Raw genomic sequence first — 12,457 nt, 5'->3', positions numbered from 1 at the left:
TTTTGATTTTATATTAATGTTTAATATAGAAAAAACAAGGATTTTGTTCTATAGCTTCAAAGTCATGTGACCAACGTACTTGAAACCACTTCATACAATTGGTACTAGTCTAATAGTATGACGTTTATATAGAAATGTGCCAAAATTCCTCAAAAGTCTAACTGAACTATAACTGCCGTTAGCAGTGTGCTAACAGTTTCTTAGTGCGGTTTCCTAGCTGCACTAAAGCTGATCAGCAGGCACTGCAGCAAGTGGTTAAAACAGCAGGTATAATCATTCGGACAACACTTCCAGAGATGAGGACCATCTACACCACCCGCTGCCCGAGACAAGTGCATCTTGTGGGACATGCATCCTGCTCATGATCTGTTCCACCTGGTCTATTTCCTCCAGGATCAGTTCAATATTGGAGGGAGACCGTTTGAAACATTGGGCCTCATTCACGAAACGTTCTTACGCACAAATCTGTTCTTAAAGCCTTCTTACGAAGATTTTTGGCATTCACAAAACGTGTTCTTAACTCACAGTTCTTAGATCTAAGAACAAATTCTACGAACGCTCAGGAGGACTCTTACGCACAAGCAAAGCTTGCACTTTCAATGCGCAATCGCCCTCATGATGGATTTTGCAACCTGATCCCAAAAAATGTAGTGCAAATAAAATATCCCAACAATTATTTATCATCAAAACAACTAAAATATACTCCATGGATAAATATATGTTCAAATCCCAATTCATCAAAAAAAGTAGCTGGCTGGACGTGCGCTGCGCAGAGAGAGAATGTAAAGGGACCATTAGATTTATTTGCTAAAAGCGACGAATATTTGATGTCCCGCTTCAGGCTTCAGGCTTCAGGCTTCCCTCTCTGTTCTTGCAGGTGTGCAGGATCATCAGAATAACATCGCAATGAAATGTGGTGTGTCTATTGCGCACGTAGCACCCCCAGATAACGCTATGCGCCCCCAGCCACGTCTTGAGCCAGAGCACGGGGCTGCTGTATTAATTAGGCAGCGTCTTATCAAATGTAACCACAGAAAAAATAAATTGTCACACACAAACTATGTATTTTGACTTTATTTTTCCATCATGATTGTGTAAATATTTTCTAGAGTTTCCGAAATGGTTTGGTTTCTGATTGATGGCCCACCTCCCGTTTCCTCCAGATCCCTCCGGTGCTCCATGCCGACTCTTTTTGGATGGCCTGATGACCGGTGGATACTCGTGAAAATAAGGTGGTCTTGTGTTCGCTCACTCCTTGTAAAAGCACCTCTATTTCTGTAGAATTGAAGTTTTTCTTTCGTTTGTTGTCCAGCTGCTCCTCAGTCTTGCCCTTGCACGTTGCCATCTCCGCCTCCAGCTGCCTGTTGCGCACGGCACATTTTTTACCTTATATAGGAAATAATAGGCGGTGACCTATGCAAATTAGGGCTCACATGCACGGGCATCGCAGTTGGCATTCATCAACCTAAGAACACCGGTGCAAACGATTATCCCTACTTAAGAACGTGTCGTGAATGCGGCGCAGTTTCCAACCCGCGCCTTCTTAAGTACAGTTCTTAAGAAGACTTTTAAGAAGATGTTCGTGAATGAGGCCCATTGATTTTAAAACAGCAATGATAAGCATGACAGGCGTCACATCAATCGTGTACGGCGAAGTTGTGAATGATTGTTTGTCTATATGTGCCCTGCGATTGGCTGGCGACCAGTCCGAAGTCAGCTTGGATAGGCTCCAGCATGCCCCCGCGACCCTAACAGGCGCGGATTTACAGGGAGATGTGGGGGGTGTACACCCCCCGTTTTGAGGCACCCACGATTTTTTTTGCCTGATTCTGACGTATGTCCATAGGGACATGCATCTGAATTACGGGCGCGTGGTGGACGCATATGCCAGAATGCAACCGAGACGCATGCTATTCCTGAACCCACTGTCAGGCTGATAATTTACATTGGACATTGAACGTGTGCTGTACATGGCTATTGATGTGGAGGTGCAAAATAAAGGTTCTGGCATCATGACTATAAGGAAAACTGGTGTCTATTCTCAATGAAAATTAACCAGAAAAGCGATCCCCAGTGACATAAAATTATACTCAAATCCTCGGAATTTACAGCTGCTTAAAATTGGAAAATATTTCAGGAAATTGAGCTAAAATGGGTTTCTCCTAGTACCTGTAATTTTATAAATACAATGTTTTGGCTTAAACGATATATTCCAAGGATAAAAATAACAAACTCTTGAAATTAAGGACATAAAATTGGCCTCAGATATCACCAGATTGCAGGAAATGAGGTCTAATTTAAAAAAAAATTCTGGGGGGGGGCCCCATGTCCCCCCGGTCCATTTCGAGCGCCTCGGTCTTCGGCCTCGCCCCCCCTTTTTCAAAAAAGCTAGATCCTCTTGAAGAGGAGAAGCCGTATAGAAAATGGATGGATGGGTTTGCACTTGCACCAACAGAGGGCGACAACATGCTACTTGACACTACCGAAGAAGAAGACGAAGAAGCAAGAAGTCAACGTGCGTCGATCTCATGGAAGGTACAAATATGTTCTTATATTGTATTATCAATGGGGAAAATACCATCCTAGTTTAGTTGTGCTAATAACTTACCACCTTGTTAGGTTTGAATCTGAGCTAAAGATTATTTTTGCTTTATATTTCCATCGGCGTTTATTTATATTTCTCTATCGATGTCATAGGGTTGCCAACGGTCCTTTGAAAAACAGAATAATCTTGTATTTTGAACCAAAAGTACGCGTCCCGTATTTAGCTGTTAAGGTACGCACTTTGTTTTGTATTTTTATTACCTTTGTTTTGTATTTTTATTACCGTGGGAATCAAAAAGAGGCTGTCAAAATGAAATGGCTTCAGTTCAACAGCTTGCCACAGGCATAGCCAACCGATGCCAGCGTGTCTGATTGCTTATCTAACGAAGACATTGCCGTTCGACTTTCCTGGCATCCATACTTTTCCCCATTGTCTTGGCAACACCGCCTCAGTTTTAGAGGCAGCTCGCCAGAGTTGTACGTCGAGCTTCTTCAGACTCCGAACATGATTTAGTAACCTTAAAAGCCTTGTAGAAATTTGTTGGATGAGGTGAAACATTTAAGTGTGACAAACATGCAAAAAAAAAAAAAGAAATCAGGAAGGGGGACAACACGTTTGCACACCACCATATTGGTATTACTCCAAATAATGCATTTTAATTAGATTCAGGTTCTCTTCTCTGATGACTCAGTTTTAATTGTTATTTAATTGAACGTTAAAGCACTTCATGAGACCAACATGGGACAATGACTTTACTATTATCAGGTGATGTCACAAACGTGACATTAGCAAACAGGAAGTGCCCAGCTGTAACAGGAAGTGCACGCAAGATCAAAGACAATGGTGCCGACTGGCACAACTTGATGCTCCGCTGGGAGAAACTTAACGACGAAGGTTTCACTACTGTGGGAAATATCGTCAACGTGAGGCTGAGCGGGTGAGCGTCTCACAACGTACTTTTGGACACGTCCTGCTGCCAAGTCAGCACTAGGACGTCAGCTCTTGTCTCTTTTCTCCGTGCAGTGTGCAGACCCCGGAACATTCATCATTACAGCACAGCACGGCACAGCTGCACCAGGAATGTTGCAAACTGCAAGACATCATCCACAAAATGGTAGCGCAAACGGCAGCAAGGTAACATGCAGATGTTTTCAGTTGTGTCTGTTGCTCTCAGGAGGCCATAGTGGCGAAGATGCAGCGTCTGATGGCCTCACAGCAAGGCCTTATGAATCTGGAGGAGTTTCAGTTTGGACCTGAAGGCAGGAAGGTTCCCCTGTTTCATACCTGGAGCACCAAACAGTTTGGTGAGTCTTTGCTTCTGTTGGTCTCCACTCATTTGTACCACAGACCAGCTACATCCGTGTTTGTGTTAGCGTAACAAAACATATATCTATCCCTCCTCGCGTTTCGCTTTTGGTTACATACCGGGACCACCAACGAATGGCGAAAAACTGCGAAGAATTTTTGACACACTCGCTCCCTCTCCCAAACCCTGTTGCTAGCTTGATGTTGACGTTCTCCTCCGATTTTGTATCAACATTTGCAGTAAAAGTGAATGTCGGAATTACCAGATTACAGTCAGCTGCAGAACCTTCCCTTTCTCTCTTCGATTGCCATTGTTCACTCACACATAATACAGCGTTAAGACTTGGATATGCGACCAGTCCAGGGTGTGCCCCGCCTCTTGCCTGAAGCCAGCTGAGATAGGCTCCAGCGTACCCGCGGCCCTAATGAGGATAAGCGGCATAGAAAATGGATGGGTGGACTTGGATATGCCACTTATTTCAAGTATAAAATGTACAGGTGCTCTCTACTAATAAATGATAAGGTAAGATGATCCATGAACAAATGGATATGGAGTCACAGCACACAACTATGGTGCGCTCAAGGACAGCCGAAGACAGTGTGACATCTCAACACTTACTGAAAAAACATTCAATGAAGCATAAAGACATGTAAACATGTTTTAACACTGGTGCATGTATGCTGTATATTTTACCTGTATTTCTAAATTATTACCGACTTGTAGTGAATGAGATGTGTTTTCGGCAGAAGAAAATGGCCTATTTTCAGGGGGAAAATAAAGTAAATAAATCGTTTGACCAGAAATCTGCAAAATTGTGGGGCCGTGAATGTTTAATCGTGAATGTGCAGGGATCCGCTGTAGAGTTCACCATATAAAGTTTAGTCAGCAAATGTCATGATTTTATTTATTTTCATCAAATATGTTGGTATGAAGTAATAATAATAATAATAATAATAATAATATGGTATAATCAGAGGTAGGTGGTAACGAGCTACATTTACTCCATTACAAGTAACCTTTTGGATAAATTGTCAGATACTTTTTACTTTTGTGAAGAAAAAACACTACTTTTACTTTTGAGTTACATTCTGCTTGCTAGTTTTATTTTTACAGGGATGGGGCTGATAGGAACGTATTTCACGTATTGGAATTTGCCGATACCACCTGCGGAGAAATCCGATCAAGCTGGTATCCCTGGTGGCTATCTACTAGCTGGCTGCGAAATGTAATGGAGCGCACTGTAGCTTGCGCAGCTGAAGTATTTTCCAGAGTGCAGAGCCGCCCTTTGAAGCTACTAATCCTTGCCTCCATGGTGGGGAAAAAAGTATCAAGTATCAAGTATCATTATTACTGGGGGAGGACGGGGAATCACTAAGCTCAGGTTTGCTAAGGATTTGACATTTAAAAATTCCAGACTTTTTCCAGAAAGGTTAACAGATGTGTATCATTAGAGCTGCAACAAATAATTGATGAATCAATGATTCATCGATTATCTAATTCATTGACAACTATTTTGGTTTTCAATTAATCATTTTTTGATTAAAAATGTAAATATCTTCGGATTTCAGCCTCTCAAATGTGAATATATTTACATTTTTTTAGTCATCCAACAAGATATTCACACGCATCAGCTTTGACCTTGGAAAACAGTGATCGACATTTTTGCCTCTCTTCTGATATGTTGTGGACCCAACCGCTAGCTGTTTGTGTTTGCTTCATATTGATTTGTTCCGGCTAGGGCAGGAATGTCCAGAGTGTGGCCATTTACGGCCTGTGGCTGTTTTTTATTGGCCCGTGGCACATTTTAAAAATACAATCAAACAAGAAAACTTAAAAAAAACAAAAAACCCAGCAAAAATTGGAAAAAAAACCCCTGTGTTTTTATGAGAAAGTAGACAAAATAGTAGGAACATAAAGTGATAATATTAAGAGAAAAAATATCAAAGATTAAAGACTAACATACATAATAAAAAAAAAACTAGTAATATTATGCGAAACAAATTAAAATAAAATAGGCTCTCAATTTATTGCTCGATCTACGTTCCTACCCTCACCGAGGGTCATGAGCTTTGGCTAGTGACAGAAAGGACAATCGACAAGTGGAAGCGGCCGAATTGAGTTTTCTCCGTAGGGTGGCTGGGTTCTCTCTTAGAGATAAGGTGAGAAGCACTGTCCGCATTGAGAGGAGCCAGATGAGGTAGCTTGGACATCTGGTCAGGATGCCTCTCGGGTGCCTCCCTGGGAGGTGTTCAGGGCACGTCAGACCGGTAGGAGGCTTCAAGGAAGACCCAGGACACGTTGGAGAGACTATGTCTTTCAACTGGCCTGGGAACGCCTCAGGATCCGCCGGGAGGAGCTGGACGAAGTGGCCGAGGATTGGGAAGTCTGGGCTTCCCTGCTTAAGCTGCTGCCCCCACAACCCGACCTCAGATAAGTGGTAGAAGATGGATGGTGTATTTTATACTGTATATAGTATGTGGGAGACTGTAAATTATCCAATAATTATCTTACGATTGCAACATTAACTAAAATAATTTATCTACAATGACTGAAATTAATAGTCACAAATATTTCAATAATGACATCTAGTGCGTCTAGTTGAATATGGTGACAATGTGTAGTAGGCAGTGGATTAGTGATTGGTTTCCATTTATGGTGCCTGTTGAGCTAAGGGATGACATTCAATAGATCCTGGACCTCAGCCTGATCTGGAGCAGGCTAGGTCCACATGATAAATATCCACAATAATTTGTCATAACATATTGCACTCTTTACTATCCCACTTTTGCGCAACCGGATCGCAGATAAATTGAGCCAGGATAACCAAGATATGCTGGCTTCATCCCTTATCCTAGTTTTCTGCAATGAGCCCCAGTACTCGTGCGAGTGTAAACAAAGGCAATTTAATACTTTTTACTTTTGAGTCCTAGTCTTCTAATGTAACAGTACTCTTGCCTGAATAGTTTTTGGCTTCTCTACCCACCTGTGGGTATAATACAAGTCTACGTAAGGCAGAATCAGTAGGGAGCCCAATCACACACCAAATACTACATGGTACTTGTGTTCTTATCTGAAAGTGGTCCAAATGCAAGGTGTACACTTGTTCCAGACATGCCATGCAGCGTCTTATTGGACACCTTCAGCCGGGAGCTACAGCTGAAGCAGACCATCCTGCACGAGGTGGCTCATAGCCCGACCTCTGACCTGAGCATGGTGTACCTGTCGTGTTGGCTGCACCAGCCGTTCATGGCGGCACAGAGCAGAGTGGCGCTGGAGGCCATGTTGCTGGAGACGGGCCACCGGCCTCTTTGACGTCGACGTTGTCATCTTGGACAAACTGAGAAAAGCAAAGTGCTCATGTTGCTCTGACGTTTTTATTGGAAATGAGGAAACGGCGTCATATGGAAGGGAGATGGACTATTTGTTCTAATGAGTACAATTGGAAAATGGTCATGTTATAAAAAGTAATAAAATAGTGCAACTTTGTTTTTTGTAATTATCTACATATAAACATCATCTGTCACGTGTCCAAATATGAAAAAAAAAACATTTACATCCACACTCCTGTTTCTTAAAAAGCCGTGATGTGGTGAATGAATGAACCAATCCAGTACTTTCATGATTTATGGATCAGGTTCAAGTAAACATCAAGACTTGGACTTGTGTCATGTGACAGGCTAAGAAATAAATAAAGTAAAATAAGGAGCATTTATCAAGAGAAGTCAAAGCTGCAGTATCAAGTCTGTCACTATTTTAACAGCTTATGTTGCTTTGGATCCATCAGAGGCCTCAATGCCCAGCAGGGCCTGGACTGCCTCCAAGGGGACCCCTTCTGGAGTTTGGATATGCATTGTGGTCCCGTCTGGCCCGTTGACGATGACAATGCGCTCTTCTCCAGGTTCTGCTAGCTGGACTGTCATTCCCTCAGTCTGGATGTAGATTTCCTGGCCCTCTTCAAGTTCTTTGGTCTGGCAGGACTCTGCAAGGTCCAAGGCTGTCTGGCACACAGGTGCCACATCCTGGACTGAGCAGGAGTCAGGTGTCTGGGCGGATACTGGAGGAGACTTTTCTCGACTCTTCACCTGTTGGATCTGGTTTTGAGCTTCTGTCAGGGGGGCCTCCTCCCCCTGGTGGTTACCTGTGGTCACCTCCATGGGTGTGACGGGGGGAGGAGCCTGTGTGGTCTCAGTGGAGCTGAAAGATCACAAACAACCACTCAGAAACCTGCCAGGACCAATCAGCCAATCAGGAGCTCAACTCACCGGGATGAGTCTGTGGCAGTGGAGACGCACAGTTTGGCTTCACTTGGAATGGGTGGCGACGGTGAGACTACACTAGCTGTTGGATTTTCACCGGTCGCAGGGTTTACAACTGGAAATGCGGTAGAAGGTGATTGACTAACAGCACGAACAGAAATACTCCAGCTTCTGCAAGCATGAGAGGATGTACCGGTTCTCTCGATGCCGTTCTGGTGGAGAGGAACACTGTTCTCCATCTTGAAGCGCTTGGATGGGGGCAGCATCTTTGAGTTCTGAGGAAACAATGTTTTCAGCTTCTCATGTTGGGCATCATTGAGGACCTGGATCCAGACTCCAAAGCTGTGTAATTACCTCCATGTATCGGCTGGTTTTATTGCTTAGACTGGAAGTGGGAGACGCTCCAGGAAGCACCTTCATCCGGTTCACCTCATCCAAGATGCCCAGACACCTGGCCACCTAAAAGCACCAAAGTCAGCATACTTTGAACTCCGTAAAATTTCAGATAAACTCTCACCTCAATGTTCCTAATCTCAAGGGGTGAGGCTCCGCCCAGTGGCGCCATGATGTAATCCTGGGCAGCCTGTCTCACATGAGCCTGCAGTGACTCAAACTCCCGGTAAATATCTGGAAAATGACTGCGAGCTGGACCGGCACGCTCCACCTGGAACAAAGTAGAACATTTCCAACCTTTCCTGAGTAATCTAGCATGGCCTCTTAAGACTCCAAACATACTTGTGCCATGAATACTGTGTGTGTGTGTGTGTGTATTTGCGAGCGCACGTACCTTGGCCAGCAGCATCTCCCACACACTTAAGACTTTGGTCAAACGAGGAAGAACAATGTCCATCAGCTCCTCATCCTCACACTGGTTCACAAGCTGCAACACACACACACAAACACACACACACACTGGTCATGGAACTCATTCACAATGTAAACAACTGGACATTCACGTCACACCTCCTGCAGGCGTTCTCTTCTCCTTTCCACCTGCTGCTCTGCAGTTGCCATGGTGATGCCGAGCTTGGGAGGCCGTCCACGGCGCCCTCCCCTCCTGATGAGGCCACCTGACACCTGAGGGAACTTTGACAAGGTCAGCATTACTGTTTATTTTTCAAGGCACTCAAGATCAAATCCTTTGTGTGCCTTCTTCTACGTTCACATTAAAAATAAACAAGTATACCTTGAGGGCCGGCCCCAGCGATCGTCCCCGCCCCCTGCCTCGTCCTCGTCCCCGTGGCCTGCCTGGACCCCGGTGGTGGAGGCCGTGGAATCCTCCAGCAGCTCCCGGGCCCGACTCCTGTGGTGAAAATCATCTAATTAGCATGCAAAGCTAACAATGAGGTCTTTCCAATCAACGGTTCCTACTGTGCTGGTTGCCTCTGCAGCTTTTTCTTCATTTAGCTCCTCTTTGGCCACGACACAGGTGGGCTCTTGTGATTGGCTTTCGTCGCTGACGAGGTGTGGCGTGTCGCAGGACGGTTCTGGCTCTCCGTGGCTTGGGTTGAGTTTGTAATGGCGGTTCAGGCCACCGGGGCCGATATACGCCTTGTCGCAGGTCTGGCAGCGGTGGGATCGGGATTTGTGGCTGTAGGTGAGTGACATGGAGTCGTCCAGGGCGGAGTCATCCTTCCTCCCAACCTCCCTCTCCTCATCTTCCATACTCATGTCAGAGTAGTCATCAGAGTCGGACTGGTGGCTTTCGGCCAAGTCCTCTGTCTTGATGAACTTGTAGTCTTTAGCTTTGTACTTGGGAGGTCTAGAGACCCGCCCCGACCGGGTCTGGACTTTGACAGCTTTCTTCTCTCTCTTCTTCAGCTTCTTCCCCTTTTCCTTTTCTTTCTCTCCATCCCTTGTTGCAGGGGTTGGGGCCAGTGGAGCGCGGCCTGCTGCAGGGGGTGGGGTAGCACCTGGATCGCAGGTTTTTGCTGCCGAGGATGCTTTAACAGAACATTTAGTGGAGGTCGTCACTGTGCCGTTGGCAGGGGTCTTTATCAGCGACACACTTGCAAATTTAGCAGTGGGGGTGGGTGGAGTCTTGGCAGTGGAGGTGACAGGCACGGTGGAGGACACGTGTTTGTGAGCCGCAGGAGAGACAACACCAGAGGATGTCTGAGCTGGCAGCTTGTGAACCAATGGGAGCAGCGATCCTACCATAGGGGAGGGACTTTGAAGGAGCAGTTGAATGGGGGGGTCTCCTAAATTCTGCTGTAGAAATAACTGCTGGCCCTGCTGGCCCACCACAGGCTGGATGTGAATGATCTGAGCGCTGCCATTGGCCGACAGAGTCACTTGCGGCTGACTGACAGTCTGATTAGTGTGCTGGGGAGCTGGCCGGGGCTTGACTTCCTGTTTAGGAAGAGCCTGGATCTGGATCCTAACTGGTTCTGACTGTGGACAGAAAAGAAAAATCAGTGAAAATCAATGTGATTTTTTTCCCCCCCATGAGGGAGAATTTCTTTCTCCCTCTGTACAGGTACTTTAGTTCCGTTCCGTCATTATTTTATAGCATCCTCAAATCACAAAAAGTTTAAAAGTTAGAATTTGATTTAGATTAAACTTCTGTTGATACATTAAAATATTTCAAAATCATAATAAACACATTGTGTTATTTTAAGAGAATTTTAAACGTTTACATGCCTTAAATTCTAATGATTGGATTTTAGACTTTTTAAGACCCTGCGGATACCCTGTCCTTACGAGAATGCATATTGTGTTTCTTAGTTTAAAAAGACACAGCTGGCTTCCTTGTCACATTGCCCAAATGAAGCAATCTGGACTTTAATGTCTAGCGTACCTTCTTCTGGCCCACCTGGATGGTGCTGCTGCTCTGCAAAGACACTTGCTGGGCCGCGCTCTTCAACTGCTGTGAGGTGTTGTTCTGAGAACTGGTCTGTACTTGGACAACCTGCTTCACCGTCTGCTGCAGGGCCTGGACTTGGTGCTGGGACTTGGTCACCTGGCTGATGACTTGCTGCAGCTGGCTCGGGTTTAGAGCTGTATTCTGGACTGGGGTGCTTTTAATGGCCTGACTCTGCTGGAGTAGCTGGGCAGCCTCTGAGTCTGACACCTGCACCACCTGCTGCTTGGTGAGCTGTTCCAGGAGAGACTGTTGCTCCTCTGGGGTCAGGCCGGAGCCCTCCACCAGGCTGCCGTCAGGTTGTACATATATGATGGTGGTGTTGCTCATGTCTGGGCCCAAACTGGTCAAGTCTGTGCCCACCAGGATGCTTTGTTCCTCAGGGCAAGTTTGTAAGAAATCCACTAGCTGAGAGCTCTCCCCGGCAGCAGTGGACATTGCCTGCTCCTCATGTCCGGGCTGACCGCTCTGATCACCGGATTCTGCGTGCGAACTGTTCCCGCGCTGGCCGCTCTGCTCGTCGGTCACGCCTTCCGTACCCTCGGCCTCCTCGGCGCTGTGGGCAACTGGCTCTGGCAACACGGCGTCCTCGGGCTGTGTGGAGTCCGCAGCATTGGCCTGAGCCAAGGAGCTTGGCGGCTCAGCGGGTGTTATTGTTCTGCTAGAACCACTATCGTCTTCGTTGTCCGCCATTTTGACTGCGCGGCTACTAGCTAAGCGGCTAACGGGGGTCCAGTCTGTAGTTCAAATCAAATACAATTAGAAATCAACTTCACCAAATATATCGCCACTCGTGAAGAATACGCGTGTGTTGATGAGTAAAATGCCCACTGTAGTGGAGAACAACATGAACACAAAAGGAGATAGCGGGACAAGATGACGGAACCTTGGAAGAGTTTTCTACTAGCCTAGCTTAGCCTTCACCCAGCTCACATGGGAGGCCAGTTCTCCGTACTGGATCACCGGACCGAACTCCTATTTCCCAGGGAAACACGTCGTCTATTTTTTCAGACAGTCACATATTTCCTTATTCTTCTGGTTTAATGGCGGGTTGCGGTCCTAACTTTAAAGGTCACATCACTCCCGATAAAGATGTGTGTAACTGTTAATGTTGTTTATTTACACAAATACACAATTATTGTGATTAGATTGAGGTATTGGAGAGGTCAATACTCCCATCCGAGTCCACATACACTATAATCGTGACACGTTTGAATTGAATTTACCAGGTCGTAATTGAGCCCGAAAATCGTTAGTTTAAAACTGGAAGTCCACTTTCCTGATTTTCCATTAGTTTCACCTTGCTTTCATTGGTATTGTTCGACGTTATCCCATTCTTGGTTTAAAGTCAATTTGCTGAAAACGAGACACGGGTATACAATGCAGAGTAGGTATACAATGCAGAGTCTTTGCTGAGATGTTTTGCCTCCAAGCACCGAAAATAAAAAGAGAAAACAAATACGCAGAAAGATGACGTATTTGTCCAA

At 45.4% G+C, this 12,457-nt stretch overlaps 2 protein-coding genes across 7 annotated transcripts; one reads left to right on the top strand and one right to left on the bottom strand.

Moving 5' to 3' along the window:
• Positions 1-2,478: 2,478 nt before the first annotated feature.
• Positions 2,479-8,182, top strand: cinp (cyclin-dependent kinase 2 interacting protein). 3 transcript variants are annotated; one of them, XM_054797728.1, is made up of 5 exons: positions 2,479-2,535; positions 3,311-3,482; positions 3,569-3,659; positions 3,720-3,849; positions 6,961-7,750. In XM_054797728.1, the coding sequence occupies exons 1-5, from the start codon at positions 2,529-2,531 to the stop codon at positions 7,161-7,163; spliced, it is 603 nt and encodes a 200-aa protein (XP_054653703.1). In that variant the 5' UTR covers positions 2,479-2,528; the 3' UTR covers positions 7,164-7,750. The 3 variants fall into 3 exon arrangements, with proteins under 3 accessions (XP_054653703.1, XP_054653702.1, XP_054653701.1); XM_054797727.1 differs by having other exon boundaries at positions 2,490-2,535; positions 3,267-3,482; positions 3,723-3,849; positions 6,961-8,182; XM_054797726.1 differs by having other exon boundaries at positions 2,490-2,535; positions 3,267-3,482; positions 6,961-8,175.
• Positions 7,207-12,449, bottom strand: znf839 (zinc finger protein 839). Of its 4 annotated transcripts, XM_054797716.1 has the most exons (10): positions 10,908-12,445; positions 9,479-10,501; positions 9,294-9,410; positions 9,071-9,193; positions 8,895-8,987; positions 8,625-8,771; positions 8,462-8,566; positions 8,301-8,382; positions 8,114-8,222; positions 7,207-8,045 (listed from the first exon to the last, which is right to left on the bottom strand). In XM_054797716.1, the coding sequence occupies exons 1-10, from the start codon at positions 11,661-11,663 to the stop codon at positions 7,613-7,615; spliced, it is 2,988 nt and encodes a 995-aa protein (XP_054653691.1). In that variant the 5' UTR covers positions 11,664-12,445; the 3' UTR covers positions 7,207-7,612. The 4 variants fall into 4 exon arrangements, with proteins under 4 accessions (XP_054653691.1, XP_054653690.1, XP_054653689.1 ...); XM_054797715.1 differs by having other exon boundaries at positions 8,114-8,382; positions 10,923-12,449; XM_054797714.1 differs by having other exon boundaries at positions 8,114-8,382; positions 9,071-9,184; positions 10,908-12,447.
• Between the last annotated feature and the right edge of the window lie 8 nt (positions 12,450-12,457).

This window comes from Dunckerocampus dactyliophorus, chromosome 13 (genome assembly GCF_027744805.1).
Source record: "Dunckerocampus dactyliophorus isolate RoL2022-P2 chromosome 13, RoL_Ddac_1.1, whole genome shotgun sequence".
NCBI lineage: Eukaryota > Metazoa > Chordata > Actinopteri > Syngnathiformes > Syngnathidae > Dunckerocampus > Dunckerocampus dactyliophorus.
The sequence above is the reverse complement of the archived record's forward strand: the minus strand, read 5'-3'. Positions and strand labels throughout refer to the sequence as shown.

Excerpts from the sequence above, each read along its gene's own strand:
- znf839 (XM_054797713.1), bottom strand. The coding sequence starts at position 11,663 with ATGGCGGACAACGAAGACGATAGTGGTTCTAGCAGAACAATAACACCC. Across the intron at positions 10,502-10,907 it reads TCCAGGTGGGCCAGAAGAAG|TCAGAACCAGTTAGGATCCA; the intron begins GTACGCTAGACA and ends TTCTGTCCACAG. Across the intron at positions 8,046-8,113 it reads ACTGCCACAGACTCATCCCG|CTCCACTGAGACCACACAGG; the intron begins GTGAGTTGAGCT and ends GTGATCTTTCAG.
- cinp (XM_054797726.1), top strand. The coding sequence starts at position 3,292 with ATGACTTTACTATTATCAGGTGATGTCACAAACGTGACATTAGCAAAC. Across the intron at positions 3,483-3,568 it reads GTCAACGTGAGGCTGAGCGG|TGTGCAGACCCCGGAACATT; the intron begins GTGAGCGTCTCA and ends TTCTCCGTGCAG. Across the intron at positions 3,660-3,719 it reads AAGACATCATCCACAAAATG|GAGGCCATAGTGGCGAAGAT; the intron begins GTAGCGCAAACG and ends TGTTGCTCTCAG.